This window comes from Medicago truncatula, chromosome 8, assembly GCF_003473485.1.
Source record: "Medicago truncatula cultivar Jemalong A17 chromosome 8, MtrunA17r5.0-ANR, whole genome shotgun sequence".
Classification (NCBI taxonomy): Eukaryota; Viridiplantae; Streptophyta; class Magnoliopsida; order Fabales; family Fabaceae; genus Medicago; species Medicago truncatula.
The window spans coordinates 16,267,708-16,295,113 of NC_053049.1; the positions used below are offsets into that span (position 1 = coordinate 16,267,708).

At 34.1% G+C, this 27,406-nt stretch overlaps 1 protein-coding gene and 2 long non-coding RNA genes across 6 annotated transcripts; 2 read left to right on the top strand and 1 right to left on the bottom strand.

Annotated features, from left to right (window-relative positions):
* Positions 1–1,579: 1,579 nt before the first annotated feature.
* Positions 1,580–8,657, top strand: LOC112417469 (uncharacterized). Of its 3 annotated transcripts, none has more exons than XR_005643710.1 (4): positions 1,580–1,884; positions 1,979–2,262; positions 4,421–4,594; positions 8,178–8,657. It is a non-coding gene; the product is annotated as an uncharacterized lncRNA (long non-coding RNA). The 3 variants fall into 3 exon arrangements; XR_005643711.1 differs by lacking the exon at positions 8,178–8,657 and adding an exon at positions 5,188–6,646; XR_003007948.2 differs by lacking the exon at positions 8,178–8,657 and having other exon boundaries at positions 4,421–4,860.
* Positions 8,658–10,432: 1,775 nt separating this feature from the next.
* LOC25501109 (TMV resistance protein N) lies at positions 10,433–16,131 on the bottom strand. Of its 2 annotated transcripts, none has more exons than XM_013589708.3 (6): positions 15,513–16,131; positions 14,236–15,343; positions 13,744–14,043; positions 12,700–13,623; positions 11,792–12,316; positions 10,433–11,648 (listed from the first exon to the last, which is right to left on the bottom strand). In XM_013589708.3, the coding sequence occupies exons 1-6, from the start codon at positions 15,983–15,985 to the stop codon at positions 10,575–10,577; spliced, it is 4,404 nt and encodes a 1,467-aa protein (XP_013445162.1). In that variant the 5' UTR covers positions 15,986–16,131; the 3' UTR covers positions 10,433–10,574. The 2 variants fall into 2 exon arrangements, with proteins under 2 accessions (XP_013445162.1, XP_024628998.1); XM_024773230.2 differs by having other exon boundaries at positions 11,786–12,316.
* Positions 16,132–23,095: 6,964 nt separating this feature from the next.
* LOC120577675 (uncharacterized) lies at positions 23,096–24,657 on the top strand. Its single transcript, XR_005643645.1, has 3 exons — positions 23,096–23,270; positions 23,479–23,536; positions 23,876–24,657. It is a non-coding gene; the product is annotated as an uncharacterized lncRNA (long non-coding RNA).
* Positions 24,658–27,406: the final 2,749 nt, after the last annotated feature.

Genomic DNA, 27,406 nt, shown 5'->3' on the forward strand with positions numbered 1-27,406 from the left:
AAGTAGCTCCAAACTAGGATTTTTTTTTTCTTTTCGACCCTATATACCAAAAAAAAAAATCCAAATCTGACCCCTTTTACTTTTATTTCTCAAAATGATCCACTTTCTATTTTTTATGGTTTTTTTTTTGTCGTTTTCCTCATTCCTGCCATTTGAAACGGCAGAAATGAGCCCCCTCTTTGAAATACACTTTTGGCCCCCTATGTTTGCTATTGTATCAATTTTGGCCCCCTAACAAAAAAAAATGCAATTTTGACTCTCTAATTTTACCATATTGAGGGAAATATGTTCTTTTAACCCTTTATCTTTATAAAAAAAGTTGTGATTATGACCGCTTTTTGGGACACGTGGCGGCTTATCAGACAACATGACAAAATTAGATGGTCAAAATTACATTTTATTTATTAGGAGATTAAAATTGTTACGACAGCAAACATAAGGGTCAAAAGTGCGTTCAAGCCTTTTTATTTTATTTTTAAAATAAACATTTGATCCGATTTTGATTATCTTTTCAACTACACCACGGACGTTCCCTAATTAAAAAAAATTACACCTGGGAGGTCTTACTATATAGATTCTTTAACATTAATTACAATAGAACATGCTAAAACATAAGAGAATATGTTTTTTTAAGGACCAATAGAATACGTTATTCCTATATTTACATAATATACTCCCTCCATCATAATATAAATAAAAAAAAAAATCACACTTATTAAGAAAATTAAAATATAAAAATTTGAAGTATAGTTTTTTTTGTTTTCTTTGAAAAAGTTTCATAGGAAGATGTAAAATCAATTTTCATTGACTATTGATTATGAAAAAAATGAAAGAGAGAGAACTACTTTATTATTAAAATATCAACATAACAGAACAAATATTACATACTTTATATCTAATCCTAGCAAACATGCAAACCCTAATTATCTAAAAAAAATTGAATGGGTTAATGGTGTTTTTTTTTTTGTTACCCCCTGTAATATAGGTCATTTTTTATTTCCCCCTGTAAAATATTATTTTTGATTTACCTCCCTGTAAAATTTTTTTTTTTTGGAATACCCCCCTAATAGGTCATAAAAAAACGAAAAAATTCTAAAAAAAATATAAAATAAAGTCGTTTTTTTATGACCTATTAGGGGGATATTCCAAAAAAATAAAATTTATAGGGGGTAAATCAAAAAAAATATTTTACAGGGAGAAAACCAAAAATAACTATATTACATGGGGTAAAGCACCATTAATCCAAATTTGAATTTCAAAATCAACGTTTCCAGGTACACACGCCATCCCTCTTTCAAATTCCAATTTCAAAGGAAATGTAGATATATGGAGTTTTCTTTCGAGGGGTGATACATGTACACCCCCATATGGCAATACACCTCTTATACCCACATAAAATCATGACATGTGGCAAGAAAAAGGGAGAGGAGATGAAAAAGAAAGTATGGTTGTGAGATGAATTTATCAAAATATTCTTAATGCATGGGATGTACAATAGGGTGTATGATTAAAGGGTCTTCAATGTAACATTTTCTTTTTCTTTTTCCACGCGTTTTTTGTTTTCCAAGATACTCCTCTTATGAAACTCTCTTCTCTGCCTAACTTCACTTCATTACACCTATCTCTCTCTCACTTTCTCTACATGCCAATAAAGAAAATTGCCACGGTCAGTTCTCTCTCCCTCTCTCAACGACTTTGCTGCCATCACCATGGCCAAACCAATTGGATCTTCCTTCTTCTCATCTTCACCCAGGCAATTGCTATTACTTCTATTCTCAACTTCCTATTAATCCTTCGATCGTTTTGTCTCCGCCGCAATCGTCTCTGATCGACGTCGCGCTGATCGCTCTTTCCCTTGCACTCGCCGCAACGATTTCCTCTCAGGTAGTTGTTATCGCTCTTTTACTCAATTTCACTGTTTTATTTAATTGATTTGATTAACTAATACTAAATAAATACTAAACTGTTGTGTTTTTAGATGTGTTTAATCCGTTTTCTCCAACTAGAAGTTTAAGCCAGTGCTTAACATGGTGAATCAATTAATGGACAATCCAGTCCTTTCTGCTTCACGTGGAATTGGAGACGGTGGAGCTTGACGTGGTTGGGATGCGAAAGAGACAGAGGATTCTATGCTCCTTCGTTTGGATATGACTGGACTTGGTATGGAAGATGTGAAGATCTCTGTTGAACGGAATACCCTTTACCATTAAAGGTGGAAGGTCACATGATTGGACTAATTCCTTTCATCGTTTTTGGTTGAAGGTACATGACTTACTTTTTTCTTATAGACTCTGTTTTTCACAAGTTATGTCTTTATGTTTTTAATTGTTTTTCCTTTGAACTTTTTAATTTGCATTTTCTCTTAATGGAATACTCAATTTTTTTGTTAGTTTTGAAAAAGTTCTTTGTAGTATTCCTATTCACCAAACAACAGTACCTACAATTAAAACAATAGGTCTAAAAGGAAACCATGAAATAGGAGTTTTAGAATCAATTGTTGTTTGAAAAGAAGATATCTCTATAGCCGAAGACAGCTTGCTTGATGCCACAATGTTTGTTGCTATGTTTTATGACTTTGGATGACAGTGGTTTTTTTAGATAACTTTCTTCTTTCTTTATTCAACCTTTTTATTGGTTACTAATAAGAAAAAAAAGTTCTAAAGTTGTGAGAAGGGTTTAAGAAGAGGTCAAGAAGGATAAATTGTGAGAAAAAACTATAACCAATAATGAAGAGCTCATCTTTATGTAGCCCATATCTAATGAAATTCCCATGTGTTGGACATAAACTAAATGTGCAGCTTTGAAAATTGCAGTAATTTAATTAACATCTGATTATAGGTCTTATTATAAAATGTTTTTGAGTGTCTTGCAAACATTTAAATTCTATATTGATACATCTGCTACCATGGTAACTTAGGAAAGGTTTTGTAATTTTGATGTCATTCTATAACATCGTATACTTAATTACATTGAGTTTTATATCTCTATCTAAATAGTATTTAGGAACTTGAGTAGGCCTTGGTGTAGATTCATTAAGACATAAAAACCAATGGTTAAATTCATCTGACCAAATTGGATTTATGACATGTCACAACTCATAGTAGTGTGTTCTTTGATCCTTATTTTTTTTTATTAATCTACCTATACATGTCATTATTTTTAAAGAACGTTATTGTAGACATTAAGTTGCATTTGTTCATATATCACATTTCACTTAAATGAAGAATGAAGTCAGTGGGAAATAAATAGGATTTGTGAAACTTCTTATGAAGACTTTCTGTGCATGATTATTGTTTTTGATGTGCTATTGTTTTTTTGAAATAATTTAGAACTTCACTTCAGTTTTTGAGTAGTAGAAATAGCTCAAACTAGATGATAAAAAAAAAGCACTCTGGAAATTATTTTGACAGTAGTGCATATGAGAGTTGTTGTCCCAGTTGTATATCTTACCTCTTCAAATTTTGATAAGCTGGTCATTTACATGGTTTTATATTTTTTGGTTCTATTATGGCTTTGATTGATTTAGAGTAAACCACCATTTTTCTCCTTGAATGTGTTATGCGATATCATTATAATCCCTATTTGTATCAAAATTGCAAACACATCCTCAAAATTCTCTTTAATTAGACATTTTAGGCCTCAGAAGGTATATGCTTATAATGTTCTGATCTTATGTTTCACAATGCTACTTGCATTATTGATATGTTTAGATTGATGCTACTAGGAGTGCTTTTTTCTTTTTAATATTCAGATTCAACATTCCACTTATTGTAATGGATGAAACATGATCTGCCACATTTGTTTTGTTTGATGATTAGATTGCTGAAAATGTCAAGGTATTTAAAATATGCTATAGTTTGATACTTACGGAAACTGCTTTATAAATCAGTCTAATATACTTACGGCAACTTCTTTATAAATCAGTCTAATTAAAGTTATGATATGATTTTTCTTTCTAGGGAAATAATGACAAAGGGTATCAGCAGAATTGAAATTTTTGTTAGACAAACAAATGTTCTTTAAGGCAGAAAGGGATTTATCTCAGTCGTTGAGGTGATAAAATGATAACGAAGCCCTGTTAAGAATAAATTTTATATTCCCTCCAAAAAAAAAAAGAATGAATTTTATAAAGAAGCACTAACCTATTTTATAGGCTCTCTCATGTTTCTAGATGTATTGAGTTGCCTTTATTTTATTGCTTACTCCACTGTATTAATTGTGCTTCGGTTATCCTATGATTTCCAATTTCTTAGTAGTTTTTATTTTATTTTATAAAATTAATGGTCTAATGAGTTTGCTACTGTTTGGGTTAGCTTCTAGATTTGGTAAGGGACACACATATAGTCTTTAGAACTGCTTAGAAGACAACTATTTCTACGTATGCAATCTCATTTTTTGTGTATTTACATGTGCGCATTAGGTTGCCATGCTCTGGTGTGTGTGTTCAGATTAAATTGGCGCAGAAATACTGGACCACACATAAGCTAACAGTGTTGGGTAAAGTGGCTGGAACACCATAAATGGCGAATATGAATTTGGTCAGACAAGGAGGAAGAGGAAGATGAGGAGACTTCCCAGCCACCAGCAAAGAAGAGTAAGTGAGAATTATATTAGTGTGAAGTTGGTTCAATGGTTTGCATTTGTGTCAAGCTTAGTGATTAGGACTGATAAATTAGCAACCTTAGGGGATGTATTAGATTAGGATTCTATGGGATTTTAAAAGACTTTTTAATTATGAAAAAGTTTTGTGGTATTCAATCAAGACTTTTTGTAACTTAAAAAAAATCTTGTGATATTCAATCAAGACTCTTTGTCATTTTAAAAAAGTCTTGAGGTATTCAATCAAGACTTTTCATTACTTAAAAAAAGTCTCGTGGTATTCAAAATCATTCAAATTTCGAAGGATTGTTTAATAAATTGGATTTTGATGGATTTTGTAGTGTAATTTTAACAAGAAAAAATCTTTTATAAAAAGATGAGATTTCTTGAGATTGTTTTTCTTTTAAAAGTTAGATTTAATAATATCATTTGGTCCCTTAACTTAATTCTTTTTTTTCAAAATGGTACCTTAACTATAAAACGTTTCAATTTGGTCTCTTATATCTTCCACCGTTACATCTTTTGGTCCTCTCCGTTAGTTTTTTAATGTCTAATATTTTTGATATGATTTCAACCGTTCGATTGCAGGTACATTGTATATAACAGTGAGCCAACAACACCTAATTATTTTTTCCTTTTCTTCTTCTCTCTGTCTCTTCTTCCTCGTAATCTTCACCATCTTAATCATTAAGTTCATATAAACCTAGGAAAGTTTGAACAAACAAACCCATAAAAAACAAGAACAAGAAATTATTAAAACTCAAATTCATTTCTTCCTCCATTACAACTTGTACCAACATTTTCATTTCAATTTGTATGTCCAATTGGAAGTGGGGGTGCGGACTACAGTGTTGTTGTGTTGGAGATGGATTGAATGTTCAAACATTTCCATTTCAATTTGTATGCACAAATCCCACGTTGACATTGTGCGTGCGTGAGTGAGGATAGACAATAAGTTCACGAAACTACCAAAGAGATAAATTCAACCAAAATCCCAAAGGGATAAATTCAACCAAAATGTTTGATTGACACTAATTTTCCTTGTGGTTGAACGTGTCCATAAAGGATCCTTTGTTTATTCAATTCAGAATTGCTCACATTCCTTCTCTTCTTGCGTCGATTCTTCTTTCAATTTGAATCTGATGTGTTGATATGAATGAAATCTATTAGGGGAAAAGGGTAGAAAAGAGAAAAAACATTAAAATGGTGATTATTTTTTCTAAGTTGTTGTTTTTTATGGGTTGGTATGATGATTATGTTGAAGATTATGAAGGAAGAAATTGAAGAAGATAGCATCGAAAACTGGAGAAATCACTATTTTATTTTAAGAAAAAAATTTGTTTTTAGTTTTATGATTTCTCCATTTTTGATTTTTTGATTTTTTTTTTTTTTTGGATTATTTGCTTGCTAATTTGTTCCCTCTATATTATGTGTTGTGCTAAATTTTTTATGGGTTCTTAGAATTTAGGAATAAAGATCAAGAAATAGAGGTTTTTTTTAAGTAATTAGTTTGATGATTTAAAGTTTTATTTTTTATCCATTTTTTGGAGAAAAAAAATTCTGGGTTTGTTTGATGGAGTTGATGAAGATAATGATGAAAGTGATGAAGAAGAGAAGGAAGAGGAGGGGAAGAAGATGAAGAAAGATAAATAAATTAGGTGATGGTGATTCACTATTAATTTCAATAGACCTTCAAGATCAAACGGTTTTATTTTTGACAAAAAAATCAAATGGTTAGAATTAGAAAGATTTATGAGGTCTACGGTGGACCAGTGTAAAGTTGGTTCACCTTAGACATTTAAAGTTAATAACTAACGGAGAGGACCAAAATAGTAAACAGCAGACGATTTATGGGATCAAATTGAGATACTTTATAGTTAGAGGACCAAAGTGAAAACCAAAAATAAGTTAAGGGACCAAATTATATATTAAGCCTAAAAGTTATTATCTCTTTCTTCTCCTTTCTCTCTCTCTCTCCCTCCCCTCCCTATTATCTCATTTCTCTCTTCGTTTCTCTATCTCTCCATTATCTCTCATCCTCCCTCTCTCCCTCTCTCTATCTCATAAAAAAATAAAAAATTGTATTGAAAATATTATTATACAGAGTATGTCGTAATCAATGTTCCGCAAATCGAGTGTTAACTCTATGAGATTATCGAATTTACGTTTTTAGGTACAAAAATCGTGTTAACTCTAAGGTAAATTCGGTTTCTAGTAAAATCGGAAGGTTTAACGAGTTTGACTAAATTAACACTCGGTAAACTCGTGTAAATTCGACCGATTTGCAATGGCTGACACAATATTTTTTTTTGAAAGATTTGTAAGTGCTGGCATAAAAATTGAATTTTGTGGGAATAACATTTTTAACAAATAAAAAATGTGTATTGAGAATAATGTGTTAGAGTGTTTTTTAGTCCCGTAAAATCTTATAAAATCCATAAAATTCTTAAAATTTGAAAATCAATGTAAAAGAATTTTTTATTTATTTTATTTTTCTTTATTCAAATGCTAGAATTTATTTGTTCATTATTAGGGTTGGGAATAGGCCAGGCCGGCCTACAGGGGCCTACGGCCTGGCCTGACCTAGACTGTTTAGTAGATAGGCCTAGGCTTAGGCTTTTTAGAAAGCCTGTTTAGTTAAATAGGTCAAGCTTAGGCTTCAAAAAAGGACTGTTAAGCCTAATAGGCCGGCCTATTAATACTTATTTATTAAAAAATATTTTTTTTTATATTAAAATAATTGCATATATTAAAAATATAAACATCTTTTTCTCTCTATCTATTAGTCCTTTAATAGGCTTTGTTGTTATAAGCTTTTATGTAGGCTTTAATCTAGTTGAAATTTACTTGTAGTGAAATAGGCTTTTAAGTAGCCTTTAAGACATGTTTAACCTATTTAGTAGGCCAAATGAACTATTTGATGACCTTAATGTGAAGTAGGCCTGTAAGTAGGCTTTCAGGCCAGTCCAGGCTTTTAAATAGGCCAGGCCAGGCCTAGAAAAACGGCCTATGATAGGCCATATGCCAGGCTCAGGCTTGTGATTTATTTCGTAGGCCAGACTCAGGCCTATCAAAGTCTGGCCTGGCCTGGCCTATTCCCACCCCTATTCATTATTTTTATCATTCACGCTTGAAAGTTTGTTCTATTTCCCCTAAAATTCATTGAATCCTTTGAAATTTTAAAATCACATAAAATCTTTTAAAATCCTTATAAGTATGTGATAAATCCTTTAAAATCTTGAGTGTATAAAGTTTTTTACATAAAAAGTCTTTTAAAATCTCACAGAATCAATACAATCGCACAAAGTCTTTTAAAATCTTAAAGACTTTTTTTATTAAAATTGTCTTTTAAAATCCTAATTCAATACACCCCCTAGTAATTGAACCTGCGTCGCGTTATGTCAATGATGATGATTGTTATATCAATATTTCTCTGTTTCTACTTTCAGTTCTTCTTCCAGTTATTATTAATTGTGAGTGTCATTGGTTTAAAGTTTTAATTGATTGTGTTATCAATCTTGGCAAGTTTTTTCTAACATATTAACCCCCTTTCTAATATATTAATCATTGTCTATTAGATTCTTTGATTTTTTTTTTTCCAGCACAAAAAACCTAAAAGGAACCCCCTGGAAAACATGCCTAGCAGCAGCCAAACCAGAGGGGAGATTAGGACAGCATTGCTGCAGCGCCTCTGCTGAACAGCAGAAACAGAACAGCAAAAATGCTGAACTGTCAAGACAGCAACAACAAAAAACTGCCCATAGCAGCCAATACCAATAACCGAAACCGGCCGCCTTGAAGCGTTTGGGGTATGGCTATGGGACTGAATTCTGGTGACTCTTATGAGAATTCAGAGTCATAGCTTACTTAGTCTTTGTTCCTTTGACGTGTTTTTTAGCCGTTTTTGTTTTACGGGTGAATTGAGGTGTTTTTGTGTGGATGTTAAGTCTATGTACGGCATCTTTGTATTTCTTTCACCGCCTCTTAGCATCTTGCGAGAGTTTCGGTATCAATAATATTTGTCGATACAAAAATAAAAAATTCTCTGATTTTGTTAATATCAATTCTTTAACTAAACTGAAAATTTTATTTTCATCCCTTTCTTATTGAACTGATAGTTATTGTTGGACATGCTAAAAAGCTACATCTTGCCTTTGATAAAAAAAAGCTACATCCTACCTTTGATAAATAACATGCAAAAAGAGGAAATTTAAATTATTTTATTTCAGGTCTATAATTCTATTAATTTGTCAATGTGTCACTGTCCCATAAGCAAAGAATACTATAGACACATTGATACAATCTAAATTTGGTTTTGCAGCTAATGTAGAAGAAACAAAAGAAATGGTCAATGTTGTTAAGTTTAATGGAGCTAGGGCAATTAATTAGTTATGCCTTTAGCGCATTTGAAAGAATTAAGGTGGTCTGAAATTGTCCTATCCCATAAGATAAGATATGGGATATAGTTTTTGATCGTTGATGTGTGGCATGATAGTACTCTAAAAGTTACTAACTTTGTGGATTTGTTTTTTATAAGTTGATAATGTATGGTTTTACACACTTATTTTTTTATTGAAGAGATATTTTGGTGAAGTTTACGAAAATGAGAAACTAAATGCTACTGAATTTATTTAGTTGACACCAGTTATCAGCGGCGAAGTTAGCACTATTTTTATGAGGGGGTCAAATATAAAGAAGAAGAAAAAATTAAACATTAATATATGAAACTTAATTAATTTTACTCATATTTAACGAAACTGCAACAAAAAAATAAAATAAAAGATAACAATAGTTATTTATAAAAGTTGAGCCCTAAGAAGTTTTTAAAATTCAAATTTATCTATAATTAACACTAAACTAAATAGATTATCAATATTTTTATAATATCATCTCTATTTTAACCAACAAAATTGTTTGGAGTAGTCAAATAACATCATAATGGGGTAGTTACATATATACCTAAGTTAAATATTCGAAGATTTATTTTTTCTCTTGGGGCAGCCAATGCTACCCCATGGGTGTGAAGCCCTTCGCCGCTGCCAGTTATGACTCAAGCAAGTTGGCATATATCTCCCTTAATAAGTGTTTTCACATGGTCAACTATATGTTGCAATATCGAGAGTTACATCAAGAAATGGATTGAAAATTTTGATGACCGATGAGGATGCTAATTGTATCACCACAACATCAAATCAAATGTGGTATATAAAGAAATTTTCCAAAATTTGTAATGTATGAATTATGAAATCATATCAGTTCCATTGATTTGGCTCAGTAGTTATTTTGGCACGGAAAGAGGTAAATGCTTGCTTACTAAAACTAATTACATACCGAGAATACCAATTGTGTACTGTGTATAATTCATGTTGTTTTCTCCCTATTTATGTAGGCCATTTCAATGTGCACGTGAGGATGTTGGCTATAAATGGTGGTGAAGCTGTCATGTGTTGTTTTCGTATAGATGAAATATGCGTGAGATTACAATATAAATTATGAGTGATTACCATGCTATAAAGTTACTGAAAATTGTGTCAATACAGTGGAACATATATATTTATTGGTATGTTCAACAGCAATGGGCAGATTACGAATTGAACCATGATAATGTTTATTTATGCATGTTAACGTCTTCACTAATACCTTACAGCTGCTTATATTTATTGAAGGTCTGCAAATGATTTGGATGTTAAGTTCGCAGATTTTGCTGGATCATTCCATCAATACCCAATAGGAACAACAAGGATTTCGAATTGATATCGTTAGATGGAAGTTGCAGTAGGATATGTTTCCAAAATGTATGCGTATGTATAATATTTTCCAAATGCAATTAACGTTATTGACAACGAAATACTTTCATTATGCAAGTAATGTTTTAAACTATATATGACCCGTGCGGCAGCACGGGTAGACGATCTAGTTTCTTCAAAACAAATATCACATCATACTCATTGTCAAAAAAAAAAAAAAAACACATCTTACTCAAAAAAGCCAAGAATGGTTTTTTTCATTTTGTTAAGCTGGCTAGTTAGGTCAATAGACCAGGTCAACTTGATTCTACTTTGCTTTAATTCAGCCGCTTCACCATCTTGCTTGATCCCACTGCTTGCTGCAAGTAGATCATCAGTTTGTTTTAATAGTGCTCGAGCTTGCTCGTTGAGAGAAGCACAACTCGTTGAATAGGTTGAGAGTATTTCCTCCTGATTCTTGAGATTCAGCACAACTTGTTCAAGTTCCCTTTCATTGGTATCTAGCTGTATCCTTAAAGTTGCATTCTCTGCCTCTAGCTCCTTCTTCCTACTAATTTCAGCTGTCATGGCCAAAGAAACCTTTTTTATTGTGTTTTTGAGGTCCGTTCTTTGACCCTTGCCTTCCATAGTCTTCTGCTGAATTACGGCCAGCTGCCTTTCAAAATTCTTCAGTTTGTTGACAGACTCAGCAGCAGATTGGAATTCTTGGAATGATAAAAAGACATTTTTCTTGAACTCTACAATAGCCTCCTTCACCTCTACAGTCACCTTGGGGTGGCTACTTGTACTCAGTAGATCCAACAACTGATGAAGTTCGGACAGTTTGGCGGGATCAGAAGAGACTTCGGATAAGTCGTTAACCATTAACAGCTCCAAGCCATTAATAGCCTCTCTAATTGATCTCATAGATGCATCTCCAGATCTTTCCCCAGAAGATATGGTTGCCATGCCACTGTCATACAGTTTTCTATTAACCAAGTCGAAGGGATCATCTGAGTCAGAACCTTCAGTGTTTGAAGAATACTTTTCTTCACAGGATATGGATTCCAGCTCGACGTCATCGCCTTCACTACATCTTTGAATGACTGGAAGGTCTTTTTGAATTGCAGTAACACAAACTTCTTCATCTGAAAGATTCTCTGAAATTTCTTCTCCCACATCTGGCAAAGGCCTCTTAACTGGAAATGTGGGTAGAGGGACAAGGCCTTTTACGACTTCAGAAGTTGGAGAGGGAGATTGGATTGATTTGAGTGTGGGTGACAGCACCACGGTCTGGTCTTCCTCGGGTCTCTTTGTCATGATCTTCAAAAAAATCAAAAATAAGACCTTGAGGGGGTTAGGAAAGGAGTGAAAGGGAAGTTACCAATAAAAAAAAGAGGAAAAGGGAAATTAAATAAAAAAAGGGAGGAAAAGAGAAGATAATCAAGTATAATGTTTACCCTTACTTTTTGAGATGGCACCATCATTGAATTTGTAGAATCCAAAGTTGCATTTATCAATGTTTTCTGGGGAATGGTGAATCGGATATCTTCCATTCCACTTATTTGGTTAAATACATGGATTCCGCTATATTTGGAAACCACTCTTATTGGAACTTCATTGTCAGTAATATGATCCACATATGAAACCACCACATGATTCCACTCATTGTCTAAAAACAATGCATCCCCATTATCTTCAAATTTTAACAGCCGCAAATCGAATAAAAGTATATGATCCGTTGCTACCCTGAAATTGTAGACAAACTGATTGCCAGAGGATAGTTTATTACCATTGATAAACACTTTTGGGCTAAAATTAACTGCGATAGGTTTCTCATCCAGATGTCCAATAACAAGACACACAGATACTGCAGGGAATTTGTTGCGAAAATAGAAAGCGGTTGACTCTTCCCTTGATTGTAGTGCAAACCAATCCGGTATCTTTTTCCCAGGCAAAGAAAACATCTTGTTTCCAGCTTCTACCGATTCCTGTCAGTGATAGGTTCAGAAACTGTTAAAAGTTAATCTAGGAAGTCTGAGAGATTGATAAAAATTTATACCATATGATAGAAACTAATTTTACTGATCACAGAAGTGAAGACTTGAATCTAGAAACAGAAATTCAGCAACGTCTATAAACTGTGGTCGTGATAAAAGCCAATGCATAATCATGCACTTTAGACTTATGCAACTATTTTTGCAATTATACCCAAACACTACATCAACAAATCAGCCTGATACTCCATAGCATCAGCCATTTTTCAGAGAAAATACCATAATAATCATCACATTCCAAACACTAAAATGAAATTGTGAAGAATACTACTCTGCATTTTTATTAGACTAAATGAAATAGGAATCAAAAGAGGAACCTGATTCATTAACATGCTTGTACATTGGGAAGTCAATGATACACAGTTTTTTGCAGAGAAATGATTCAAGTTAGGAAGATCCCCTATAATTTCTCGAAGAAACACACAATCATCTAGAATAAGTTCTCTCAAAGAGTGACTTTCTCCTGCCAGGTCCATGTATTTCAAGGATGTGCATCCTTTTGCAGAAAATGATTCTAATTTCCATGGTAGCCCTTTAATTTCTTGTATATTATCGCAATAATCCATTTTAAGGTTCCTCAGAAAGGGACACTCTTTGATGCATGCATGAAGAGTTTCAAAATTATTCCCTGATAGGTTCAAATCTTTCACATTGGCAAACCAGGCAAGACCTATTGGAAGTAACTCATCTGATATGTTGCAATATGACAGAGTAAGATGCTCTGTCTTTGATGACTTGGACTCCAATTCTTCACCTTTGTCCTGTTCAGAAAACCACAACCTTTGGCATTTCGAAACACACATCAAACTAAGTTCTGGCAACATAACAATGCTACTTGGTAACCGAACCATTCCACAGATGTGTAGTTCTAACTTTCGAAGCCGAATAAGGTTTTGAATTGAATAAGGCAATTCTTTTATAGGACTACCCATTATATGAAGCTCTGTTAGATTTTCCATCTTCCCCAATATTTCAGGGAAACTCTCAAGAACTGAGCAATGTGAAAGATTGAGGTGTTCAAGAGAGGTCAATCTGATGGGCGGTAAAGCACTGAGCTTCTTGCAATGAACAACATTCAATATTCTAAGTTTTTCCAGCAGTCCAACTGACTCGTGAATTCGAGTTAAGTTTTCACATTGTTTAAAATATATTTTTTCTAAATTTTGGAGGCCAGATACATCAGGTATATGAGTTATCCAATCACTGTAGCTGAAATCCAGAACTGTCAAATTTATGACCCCCTGCAATGAAAAAAGAAGGAAATAAAAAAAGATACCAATGAAAAATCATAATAATTTAAAGTGCATTTATTAGTATACAAAGAAGCCGCACATGCGCGCACATGCACACACAATACTTGCCTGAATTGGTTCACTTATCCTTAGGCAACTTTCAGGTAACTTGAGCATGGCAAGTTTCTTTGGATGAAAATCATTTGGTAATGATGGTGAAGGATACCCCCACCATTCCAACACTCTTAAACTATTGGGAAGATGTGTGGGGCCTTGGTTAAAACTTCCATTTCTAATAACAAGTGTTTTGAGGTTTCGCATGTTCTTTAAAGCTTCTCCATCCCAATTTACTTCTCCACCTTTGGATCCATTTGAGTTCATTGCATGTATGGGAAAATCCAGAAATAAGATTTCAATTGCAGCAGATCCCTTTTAAGAAAAAAGTACAGGTTGATCACAATACAATTATAAATACTTGGAATTCAACATGCATACTAAGAAAAACTAACATATGATAAAGCAGAAAGTAAAATGAATCTGTTGTGAACTGGTACGGTCAACAGAAGATAAGAAACAAAGGGAATGATAAAATAAAACCGTCATATATCAATTGTTACTTACCGAATTGTCTTCTAAAACTTGAACTACATCATTGACAAACCATAACCTACTACGTTCGCCTGGCTCCTTTGGTGATTCTTGTCGGACAATTTCTTTACCCATGTCTTCTACCAGGTTATGTAATGTCACAAGACCTTTATCAATGTATATGAGAGATTTTTCAATCAATACACGAATACTATAGCGCACAGATACACCATAACGAGCCAAAAGTATATCTTCGACGTATTCTAACTTATCTCCATTGAAGAAACAAGCAATATCAAGAAATATATCCTTTTCTTCTTCCTCCAAGGAATCAAAGCTTATCCTGAGTATTGTTTGGATATCGTTGTGAGGAATTCTTTCATACAGATCCAATGCACTTTCCCATTCATTTATGTTTCTGCCAAACAAGTAGGAGCCTACTGCTCTCAAAGCTAATGGAAGCCCAGAGGTAAAAGTGAATACACGTTTCAAAATGTCTGCATAACTTGGATCAACTTTGTTTGTTTTGAAAGCACTCCGACAAAGCAAATCAAGAGATTCTCCTTCACTTAATTCATCTACCTCATATATTATATCAACCCCATGCATTACTAACAAATGATGTTCCCGTGTTGTAATTATGATCCTGCTTCCAGGACCAAACCAATCGTATGCTCCTGCAATAACCTCTAGCTGCATCAATTTGTTAACATCATCAAGAACCAAAAGAACCTTTTTCTTGCTGAGCCTCTGCTTAATGATTCTAATTCCCTCATTCACACCTCCAAGTTTAATCTTCAATCCACATGTCTCATAAAGCATGGTCTCTTGGAGATGCATTGGGCCAAATTTATCTGAATCATCTCTAACATTATTGAGAAAGCACAGACCTTCAAACTGGTCGCTGATTGAATCATAAACAGCTCGAGCAATTGTAGTTTTGCCTATCCCACCCATTCCATATATCCCTAATAGGAGTACATTATCAGAACCAAGATCCAGAAGTGAGTTTACGTTGTTCACTCGAGGCTCAATTCCAACAGCTTGATCAGCATCAGCAGTATGTAAAGGAACAACATGAGTAACTTGTTTACAGACATACTCAACAATAGCCTCAATAAATTCATGTTCATATCCGTCCCTGCGCAATCAGAGAAGCTTGGGTGAAGTTATAATGCATGTTTTCACTTTCATTTCATTCTTAACTTTAAAGGATAAGATAAAGAAGCATTTCTTTCTAACTAAAACAGTAAAATGAAATCAATTGGAATGAGGAAAAAAAGAAAGAATAGAGAAATTAACAAATATACCCCGTGAAATGATAGCCGGAGAGATTAGCCGCTTTGCACAGCGAAGTCCTCCATTTTTTGACCCTATGCACGCCATCCTTCATGAACCGCTCCTCATGCTTAGCGAGTGCGTCACCGTAACTTCCTCTCCCGTGTCGAATAACAGAAGATTCCACGTGATAAAACACTGGAAAAACCACACGACCATTTCTCTCCTCCTCATAGCTGTATAGGATTGCGGTGAGTTCATCCAAGCAAAAGCTAGAAGAGGCATAGTTCGTAGAAAATATAATTATACAAATCCTAGACTCTTCGATTGCCTTAAAAAGCGATGGAGTGATCTCATCTCCTATTTGAAGCTCCGAATCATGAATGAAGGTACGGATCCCTTTGTCAGTCAGAGCTTTGTACAGATATCCCGTTACACCATATCGCGTATCTGAACCTCTGAAACTGAGGAACACATCGTAGGTGAAGAAAGCTTGCACATCCATTAGATCGATGGAGATGACGTCTTTGTGTGCTGGAGATGAGTTTCAACACTATTAAAAGTCAACGAACGTAGCAGGAAGATTGAATCGAATGCCACGATGCCTTCGCTCAATCATCTATTTTGGGACTTCAGCTACGTTTTAATTGAGAAGAGAGAAATGGGATTTTAGACACAAATTAATAAGTTAAAAGTAAAATTATTTTTTAAATTAATGTATTTTAATTTAATTTTTTAGAGTTAAGTTCTTGATCTCTATAAATATGTTTGTTTTTACTCTATAAAAACAAATAACACTTTTCTTAAATATATATAATAACACTTTTTAGTCGCTATCAAAAAATTTTTTTTGAAAGAAGTCTCTATCAAAATTTATGTTATAGATTTTAGTCAATTAAGTGCCCTACAGACGCCAACTTGGCTCAGACACGTTATTATTAAAAAAAAAAAAACGTTAGAATTTATTCTATTTATTAAAAAAACTTACCAGGCAAGATAACCGCTCTGAAGGACAGGTTGGCAGAGTTAGATGGGAAAGGAGAAGGCGAGTTGTTGTCTGATGGTGAGTGTGATGAGGTGCGAAGCATTGCATCTGATATTCATTCGTTGTCCCGTCTTAATGCTAGTATTTGTTGGCAATAGTCTCGAGTGCGTTGGTTACGTGATGGGGATGCCAACTCGAAATTTTTTCACTCTTTGATGTCTTCTAGGCGCCGCCATAATGCCTTGTGTTCTATTTCTGTTGATGGGGTGGTGGTTGAGGGTGTGCAGCCTATTCGGAATGTTGTTTACACGCATTTTGCGAACCATTTTCCGGCTCCCAATGTGGAGCGTACTAGTGTGGCGAACTTGAACTTTCGGTCCCTGTCTGTGTCGGAAGGTGGGAGCTTAATCAAGCCTTTTTCCGTGCAGGAGATCAACGAAGCGGTGTGGGATTGTGATAGTGATAAGAGCCCTGGTCCTGATGGGATTAATTTTGGCTTCATTAAGGAGTTCTGGCTTGATATGAAGGATGAGATTGTGCGTTTTGTATCTGAATTTCACCGCAATGGGAAGTTATCCAAAGGTATCAATACTACTTTCATTGCTCTCATTCCTAAAGTAGCTAGCCCTCAGAAGCTCAATGATTTTCGTCCTATTTCTTTGGTCGGGAGTCTTTATAAGATTTTGGCTAAGCTGCTAGCTAATAGATTGCGGGGGGTCATTGGTTCTGTTGTTTCAGAGGCTCAGTCGGCCTTTGTCAAGAATAGACAAATTTTGGATGGTATTCTGATTGCTAACGAAGTTGTCGATGAAGCTAGTAAATCTAAAAAAGAGCTTATGTTGTTTAAGGTGGACTTTGAAAAGACTTATGATTCGGTGGATTGGGGTTACTTAGATTCTGTTATGGGTCGCATGTCTTTTCCTGTTCTTTGGAGAAAATGGATTAATGAATGTGTAAGCACTGCCACAGCGTCTGTTTTAGTTAATGGTAGTCCAACTGATGAATTCCCGTTGAAGAGAGGGTTAAGACAAGGCGACCCTTTATCTCCTTTTTTGTTCTTGTTGGCGGCGAAGGGGCTTAATATTGTGATGAAATCTTTGGTTGAGACTCATTTGTTCTCTGGCTACAGCATTGGGGCCGTTAATCCGGTTGTTGTTTCTCACCTCCAATTTGCTGACGACACTTTATTGTTAGGATCTAAAAGTTGGGCCAATGTCCGTGCTTTAAGGGCGGCCCTTGTGCTGTTTGAGGCTATGTCGGGTTTGAAAGTGAATTTTCATAAGAGTATGCTTGTGGGGGTGAATATTGGGTCGTCTTGGTTAAACGAAGCTGCTTCCGTGTTGAGTTGTAAAGTAGGAAATGTCCCTTTCTTGTACCTTGGTATGCCTATTGGTGGTAACCCTCGAAGATTGTGTTTCTGGGAACCTATTGTGAACCGTATTAAATCTAGACTGTTAGGTTGGAATAGTCGGTTTCTCTCTTTTGGTGGTCGCTTGGTTCTACTCAAATCTGTCTTGACCTCTCTGCCTGTCTATACACTTTCCTTCTTCAAACCTCCAACAGGTATAATCTCCTCTATTGAATCTTTGTTAATTAATTTTTTTTTTTTGGGGGGGGGGGGGAGTGAGGATAATAGAAAAATTTCTTGGTTAAGTTGGCAAACTGTTTGTTTAAAAAAGGAGTTTGGAGGTTTGGGGGTGCGGAAATTGAAGGAGTTTAATTTAGCTTTGTTAGGAAAATGGTGTTGGCGGATGTTGGTGGACAGAGGTGGTTTGTGGTATAGGGTTTTAGTTGCCAGGTATGGCGAATTAGGTGGCAGGTTGGAGGTTGGGGGCCGTAGAGTTTCTTGCTGGTGGTCGGAGGTGAGGCGATTTAGGGACAGGGTAGGTGATGGTGGTAGTGGGTGGTTTGAGGATCAGGTGTTGAGGAGAGTTGGTTATGGGGTTGACACTTCGTTTTGGTCTGATAGGTGGATAGGGGAGGCTCCTCTTTGTGTGCGGTTTAGGCGGTTGTTTGAGTTAACAGAGAATAAGTCTATGTCTGTGGCCGACTTGCTCTCTGTTGATTCGGAGCGGTGGGGGGAGGTGTGGAGGTGGAGACGTAGGTTATGGCAGTGGGAGGAGGAGTTGCTAGATGAGCGTAGGGCTTTACTTCTCGATGTTTCCTTGAATCCTAATGTTTCAGATAGCTGGGTGTGGCTTCCGGACCCATCTGGTGGTCACACAGTTCGAGGTGCATATAGTTTGTTAATCTCTCAGGTGTCTCAGGTCGTCGATTATGCTCTGAATTTGGTGTGGCACAAACAGGTTCCCTTGAAGGTTTCCGTTTTTGCGTGGCGGCTCCTCCGTGATCGTTTACCAACAAGGACAAATTTGATTGCTAGACGGGTGTTGTCGCCGGACATGTCCTCGTGTGTTGCTGGCTGTGGTCATCCTGAATCGGCACGACGTCTATTTTTGTTGTGTGATACTTTTGGTTCTCTGTGGCATTTGGTGCGAGCTTGGATTGGTTGTTGTGGGGTGGACACCGATAATATATCAGATCATTTTTCCAGTTCACTCATTTGACAGGTGGTGGTGCTGCTAGACGTTCTTTTATGCAACTAATATGGCTTCTATGTGTCTGGGTTGTGTGGAATGAGCGTAACAACCGTTTGTTTAATCATATTGTTACCCCCATCCCTTGTTTACTAGATAAGATTAAGCTGCTATCTCTAGGTTGGTTGAAAGCTAAAAAAGCTACCTTTGTTTTTGGAACTCAGCAGTGGTGGTCAAGCCCTCTTGTTTGTTTGGGTATTGGCTAATATTTTCTGTTGTGTTTTGTTTGTAACCGTTGTAACTCTTGGTTTCTGAGGTAGTCTCTAAGGCACATCTTGTGCTTTTGGGACTATCCTTTTTCGTATATAATTCCATTTTGGCTTGTTCAAAAAAAAAAACAATTTAAATTAAAAGATTAAAATATCAAATAAAGTTAAATCAAAAGAATTAAAATATGAAGTTAAATTGAGAAACCCAAAAATCTGGGGATTTCTATCTATCGTGAAAACAAAACCCAACAACCGAGAAAACCATCACGTGAAACAATACCCAAAACCTATACTCCCTCCGTCCCAAATTGTATGTCACTTTGGAAAAAAAAATTGTCCCAAATTGTATGTCACTTTACAATACCAATGAATCATTAATGTTACTTTTTCTATTATATCCTTCACTATTTATTGTCTTCTCTACTTCCAAGTCGTTCATTTATTTTTCCCATATCATTTATTAAGGACAATTTTGTAAAACAACTCATAATATCTCTTTCCCACACAAAATTAATTACATTTCTTAATACGTGTAAAATGCCCAAAATATCATACAATTTGGGACGGAGGGAGTAAAACCGAAATGAAATTGATGTATACACATTAGTGAAGGCTAAAACACACCCATAAATTACTCAAATGCTCATTCGGTAGTTAACTGCCGCAAAAATTATTCGGCGGTAGTTAACTATCAAAATTCAATTTAATTCATCGGCACTGAAGTGCAGTGGAAATCATTTGATAGAAAGGGCTTGGAGGAAAAAAAAACGTGTTCTTCTTCTTCCACTTCAATCCCTTTTTCTTGTTTTTTTTCTTTCACAACCACAAGCTTCACTTTTCTTCTTCTTCCAAATCAAACACTTTGTTACACTTTGCAAGAGGTAACAGAAGAAGAACAACAAAATTCACCTCCAAAAACAAATTAAAGATTGTAAATTCTATTAGATTCATTGAAACAAATAAATTGAAAAATGAATGGAAGAAAACTGTTCCGCTGTGAATTCCTCAGGTGTACGAATTTTGTGTTTCCGTGTTTAGGCATCAGAAACCTGTTAAGAAAATTGACAAAAGTTTTTTGTTTCTGCCATACCATGAGTTAGGTGTGATGACGGATGATTTTTCTGTCGTAGTCCGAACCAGAGGTGAAACCACAAGGGACCACCATCGGAGATGACTGCGGCGGCGGAGGACGTTAGAGCTGCGGAGGTGAAGCCCCATCTCTCTACGGGTCTGTTTGGTTAACCCAAAAAAGAGCTTTTAGCTTTTAGCTTATAGCCTATAAGCTCGTTTGATAAAAAAAGCTCTGTTTAGTAACACTTTTTCATCATGAGCTTATAGCTTATTTCACGAGCTTATAAACTATTTTTCAGAAGCTATTCCAAGTAGCGTTTGAGCTTATAGCTTATAGCTTCTCACTTTTTCTTCCAATTTTACCCTTATTATTTCATTTAAATTGTATTTTTATCCATTATAATTTTTATAATAAGCTACGTAATAAAGACTACTATCCCTTTATTCCAATTTTTGTATATATATCAGCTGACCTTTTTTTTTTTGAAAAAATATATACCTTCGTTTTTTTTTTACGAAACAAAATACTATTATTCTATTAGTGTTATTTTTTTTTTTTGAGGTAAGTGTTATTTTCTTTATTCTCTGTTATTAGTATTACTCTATTAGTGCTACCTTTTTTTTTTGTTTTTGAGGTAAATGTTATTTTTTTTATAAAGTGGAAACACTTAAATGATAATAAATATAAGATAAAATTTTAGTGAATAAAATTTAATTTAATTTATAATACATAGGATATATTAAATTAATAAATTTAAAGTATTTTTTTAAAGAAAAATTAGTTTACAAAATTACAAATACTTAAATTAATGATATAATTTTTATTATGAATTAAGAATATCCTTTATGTCATTTTACATTTATCAGCTAGTTGAACCGTTATTTTTACCAAACACTTCAGTTAGTTTATCAGCTAGCTTATCAGCTATAAGTTATCAGCTAGCTTATCAGCTAAAAGCTTCAGCTAGCTTATCAGCTATCCACTATTTTTACCAAACAGAACCTACAACTGCTCGTTTTATGCAAATCGTTCCAGGAAGCTTGCAGATTTTCAAATGATTTCCACGGCATTTAAGTGTCGATGAATTAAATTGAATTTCCGCAGTTAACTATTGCCGGATAATTTTTGCGGCAGTTAACTGCTGAGGGGGAATTTGAGTAATGCACGGGTGTGTTTTAGCCTTCTTTAACGTGTCTACATCAATTTTCAACCGAAATTGAAACTCCTTCTAGAAATGAAATCAAAGAAGGGAGAACAAAATCAATCTTGACTCGAAGAACGAACTAAAAGTATTGAAATTTTCTCCACTTGTACATTGTGGGCGATACCTTTCGCACACCCATACTAGCAACCATAATCAAATAGTTTACGTACAAGGCTTTGTTTGCGAGTTTGAAGGAGAAAGGAGTGGAGGGTTTGGAAAAGGGAAAGAGTAAGTGGAAGAAATAGAAGACATTGAAAGGGGGTTTTGAGGGCTTATTTTTCTTCAAAATAAGAAACCATTATCATTCGAGGAACTAAAAAATTGTATTAGAGGAGGATTTTGAGAGGGTTTATATGAATTCTTCAAATTTAATATATGTAGTTATAATATTCTTAAAATTAAAAATATATTAATTATAAGCAGTAATTTATTGCTCTTTAAAAAGATACTCTTTCAAAAAATGTGAAAAATTTCTTCCAAACAAAGCCTAAAATTTTGTTTAATACTAAAAAGATAGGTCTTAGATGAGATAATTATAAATCTTTTTCTTAGAGGTCTAATATCTTCTTTATCTTCGACGGGACACCAATTCCTCACGTTAAATATTTTTATTAAAAAAAAAATCATATAATATATCTAAACATCAGTTGCACATACACATTCCTCTTTGGGAGAAAAAGTGGAAGGTGCTAGTTGAGTTCAGATGCTCAAATAATCACCAACATTTCTTTTGTGGGCCTCACACATTTCAATATTTTAATAAATGTTTCTGAAAATGTAACGATATAGAATTATCTGTCGGATCAATTTATAAGAGTAGTGATAGGCATACACCCATAGATAGCATACCACTCCTCCACCACTCTTATGTGGCATTTTATTTATTTATTTATTTTTATTTTTTTTATTTCAGACATCTTCTCTCCTCAAACCACAATCTCTATTTGCCCTCTTTCAGAACTTTCTCTCTCTACAACTCAGTTCTGTCTCTTCTCCGAGCAACCCACCGTTGCCCTCCGTCTTATGGCCGCCGGATTTACCATGTCCCTAGAAATTGTCAGATCTGAACGAAAAAAATGGAAGAAAAAAAAATCAATATTTTCTTTCTTTCACTCTTGTGCCTCTCTTTTTCCCCACTGTCGTTTCATTTTCCGCCGCCGTCCTAGCCACCGGTCTCCATCCTCCCTCACCACTACCATCGTCTCCCTGTCATCGTACCTCCGCCCCACCCCCTCTGCAACACAACACCCCATCAGCACCACCACTATCGTTGCCATCACACAATCTGCAACTCTTTCCGTTCACCACCACACCATAGTCGCCGTTCTCACCACACTCCATCAACATCGTCGTCCTCGTCACTGTCCTCTCACTCCGTCCATGCCGCCGCCACCGTCAGATAGAGAGAAAACTCGGGCGAGGGAGAAGAGAAAAAAAGATCGATATCAGCCTAGAGAGAGAAGGAGTAGAAAAAAAATGCATATAAGATTTGAGGCGAGAGAGACAGAGGGTGAGGAAAAAGGGAACGTGAAATCTCAATTTTACCCCTTACTTTTTAATAAAATTACATAATTGTCATCCACATCAGCAAGTGGCATAATGTGTGTACAAAAGGAATGGTCGATCTATCATTTTCCATTTATAATTCTTTTAAAAGCTTTAAGTTGGAGAAATGACTTTTGTGGGCCTCACACATTTCTTTTGTTTGCATTCTCACGTTCAGGTATTTTCATTTTAGTTGATTCATAATTCTTTTGCCTTTGATGAATTGGAAAATTGATTGAGTGTGTTTTGATGAAATTAAACCCTAAATATTCGAATATGTTATGTGATGGTTGGAAACATTCAAATCTTCTGGTATTAGGGTTTAAAACCTTTGAATTAGAGCTTCTCTCTTTTTTTTAAAGAATTTTGATAGTTCATATTTCCAGCTGCAGCCGATCGAGTGTATCATGTCAGATGAGGAAATAGATGAAGTGCCCGAAACGGGTAAACTCAATTCTATGTTCTTTATCTTCTTTCTTGAATATTCATGTATTTAATATGTTCTTTGCATTTCAATTAACATGCATGTATTAATGTCACCCATCTCTCATGATTTTGAACATACATTTCTTTTTCTTTTGTTTTGACTTACCTTTTATATGATGAATGAATCTGCAAACTCTTTTTTGGGAAATCAACCCTAGTTTATTTTTTGATGTTCTGTCTCTCTTCTATTTTGCCGTATATTAATACAACAAGCTCACTATTTTGCTGAATATTAATCAACCCTTTGCGCTTTTATCATTCACCAAAACCGATGATATTGATGATTATATGCTTCAGGATAACGATGCAGATGCTACATTCGTAGTAAAAAGCCCCACTAAGGATTATACGTCATGGGAACGTGATCCTAAATACTTCGAGGCAAGTAATGCTTTTGATACAAGGTTCACAAATTTAGTAGTTTCTATGTGCATATTTGAATTCTTTAAGTATATCAATCTCTATACTTGCAGAAGGAATATGAAGTGAACAAGAATAGCAAGGCCGCGAAGGCGTGATATAATAGCACACTATGAAAATGAGCGAAACAAAGCTTTAGCTAAGCTGGAGGAGGAAGATTCGGACGATTTGGACAATGACTGGTTCGTGGCAAGGCCTTTAGCTAACCAGAAGAAGGAAAATTCGGAGGCTGACAGGGCAACTAATATGAGTCCTTTAGCTAATCAGGAGGAGGAAGATTCGGACGATGACTGGTTCGTGGAAAGCCCTTTAGCTAACCAGAAGAAGGAAGAGTCGGAGGCTGATAGGGCTGTGGCAACTGATAAGGGCACAAGAGCTGATAAAAGAAGAGGAAAAAAGAGAAAGAATGATGATTATTGAATGTTGGATTAGTTACTAATAAAGTACTTTCAATCAAAGGTTGGAGTCATGTGTGTTAGTGGATTGTTATGCTGTGTGTTTGGTGGGCTCTATGTTGGATTGTACTTCTTGCATGTTTGTTATTGTTAATCTTATGTAATATTAACTAGATTCTGATTTGTATCCAACCATATCAGTTATCAAGGAATTGAAAGTCAGAAATAGACTGTTTGTGTCTAATTTTGTTTAAGGAAATTGATTAGCACCAACATGTTTATTGTACTTTGTCTTAATCTTCGGCGATTGAAATGCACCTTTTGAAATTAAAGAGTTGGGGAGAATTGATACATTTGATTATTACAGTACTAATATTTTAGAACAAGAGGGGCAAAATTGTCGCAAGATCTACGTGTGAAGTGGTGACAGTGTTAGGATTAGAAACGAAATGAAGAGAGTTGGTGGAGTAGTGTTTCAATGTTTTTGGACTGAACTACATTAAGAAGTGAAGGACAAATTAACAATACAATAGAATAAAATAAAGAGGAAGCGGGAGGAACAAGATCAAAGAGAAAAGAACGTAATTAAATTAAAAACGATTATATTAAAAAAGATTGTAATTTTATTCAGTAAATCACAAATTCACTTGGCAAAGTTTAGTGTAATAGATAATGTTAATATTGTTATGTTAGGTATCTTCAATTGTATTTGAATCTAAAGTGTAATTTTATGTGAGAGTTTTATGTGGTTTTAGTCATTTTATTTGTTCATAAATATCATAAAAATAGATATTCAACTAGGGTGAGGAGATGGTGTCTTTATTGAAACTAGATGATACCTTAGATTAAGAACACTCACAAAAAGAACTATAATTATCTCCCTTCAAAGAACTAACAAAACTCGATTCATCTATTTTTGTAGTGTTAGACAAAACCCTTAGAGTCTGTATATTATTTGATTGTGTACTTAGTGTTTTTTTAAGGGTTATACTCCCTTAAAAGTATAAAAAGTTTTGTTATGATGATTGCTTAAAATGTTGTGTTATATGCTTGTTTAAAAAGTTATGTTATCCAAATTAAAACTCCAAATTGAAAACCGAATATTATAATATTTTTGGATCTCCTTTTGCCAAACAATTAGGATTGGGATCAGATTTTGAATTCTTTTTTTTTTTGTTGTTTAAATCGAACCAAAACACATAAATTTCAATACTTTTTTATTAGTATGAGATGTGGGAATCCAACAATAATTTTACGAGGAATCAAATATAAAGAAAAAATAGTAAAATGTCAATTTTCTTTTTGACTAATAAAATAAAATGAACATTTAAAACTAATATATCAAACTTATCAATGAGGTTGAGTCTACCGTAATGGATTATACTTCTACACAAGGGCGGATCCAGACATTTGATATTGATGTGGCAAAACTTTCAAATAAACTATATCTTTATACTAACAATTTAGAGTTCTTAGAAATAGCCTATTTCAAATTCCTTTCCTCTAAGGATGTCCACCTCATCAAAAGCCTACTTGGCATATGTTCCCAAAATTCCTCCTAATTTTTAATACAAGCTTAATAATTTTAATTATTATCAAAAATCGTTTTTTATTTAAAATTAAATTGTACATAAAGTAAATAGTTGGTTACAATCAGATAATGATTAATATAATTACTGTTTCGATTCAAATTTATATTTTACAATAAAAATTTGAACGTTACAAATCAAATAATTATTAATCTAATTAGTATTCAATTAACATTTATATGTAACATTCAAAATTTGGTTGGTTACAAAATTATAATAAATAAACTGAATAAATTATATTTTGAATTTTGGGACGTTACACTAAGGCATTAACCTACTAATTAAAAAATTAATTGTATTAATTAGTTTTTAAGGTTGTATAATTAATTTTTGTTTGTTACAAAACTATATTACATAATTATTTATAAGATATTATTAAATATTAAATTAAATTTCAAATGTTATGAAGTTAATTTTTTGTACATTACATGAAATATAATTTAATCGTTTAATGCACATTTTATAATATTAAAGACGTTGATTATATTAATTTTAAAACGGTCAAATTGATAATTAATTTATATTAACCGTTATGGTACTATTTTTCTATATAAATAGTAGAGATTTTGGGTATGAGTACACAACAATCACAAAATATAGTTCTTCGTTTTCTGTTCTTTGGTGCTCTGATATCTATATTCTAAACTATTTTTGTAATTTTTCTATTGCAAAGGAAAATGTCTACGAAACACGACTTCATCTCTAATGTTTCGCCAAGAAAACAATCGTGGACATTGGTTGTGAGGGTTGTTCGTGCTTGGTTTGGTCAAGACTACAAAAATAAAAAACTACCATTTTCCATGGAGTTGGTTCTAATGGATCGAAAGGTACCTTTTTCATATCATTTTTCTTTTTTGTTTTTTTTAGTATTTTTTTGTTTAAAGTATAGTGTTCTCATCTTTTTTATCTAGGGTGATCGAATTGGTGCGTCTATACGAAGAACATTGATCTACAAGTTCAAGGAGCAACTCCAAGAGGGAATGCGTTCACGATTTCCTCATTTGATGTTGCTAGCAACAGTGGTTTGTATCGACCATCACGCAACGAATACAAACTGAATTTCACAATCAACACAAAAGTCAAACTATCTAAAACTGTTTTGATCCCAACAAACGTGTATTCGTTTACACCTGCACCAGATGTTTTCAATGAATCTTACGACAACAACTACTTAGTTGGTAAGTGACTATAATTTTCTTCATGTAGATTTTTTTAAATATTATTTTTGCTTACAAAAATAACACAATAATTTATATATTGAATTAATAAAATGTTTTGTTTAATATGATTCAATTGTACGTTATATTCTTTTAATAATAAATAGTAATTTGATCGATATTTTAATGTGTGTTATATATGCAAATGTAATTGGAGTCATGATTGGAGTTGGAGTTGAAAGAGAGTGCGAAAGAGATGGTGTAAAA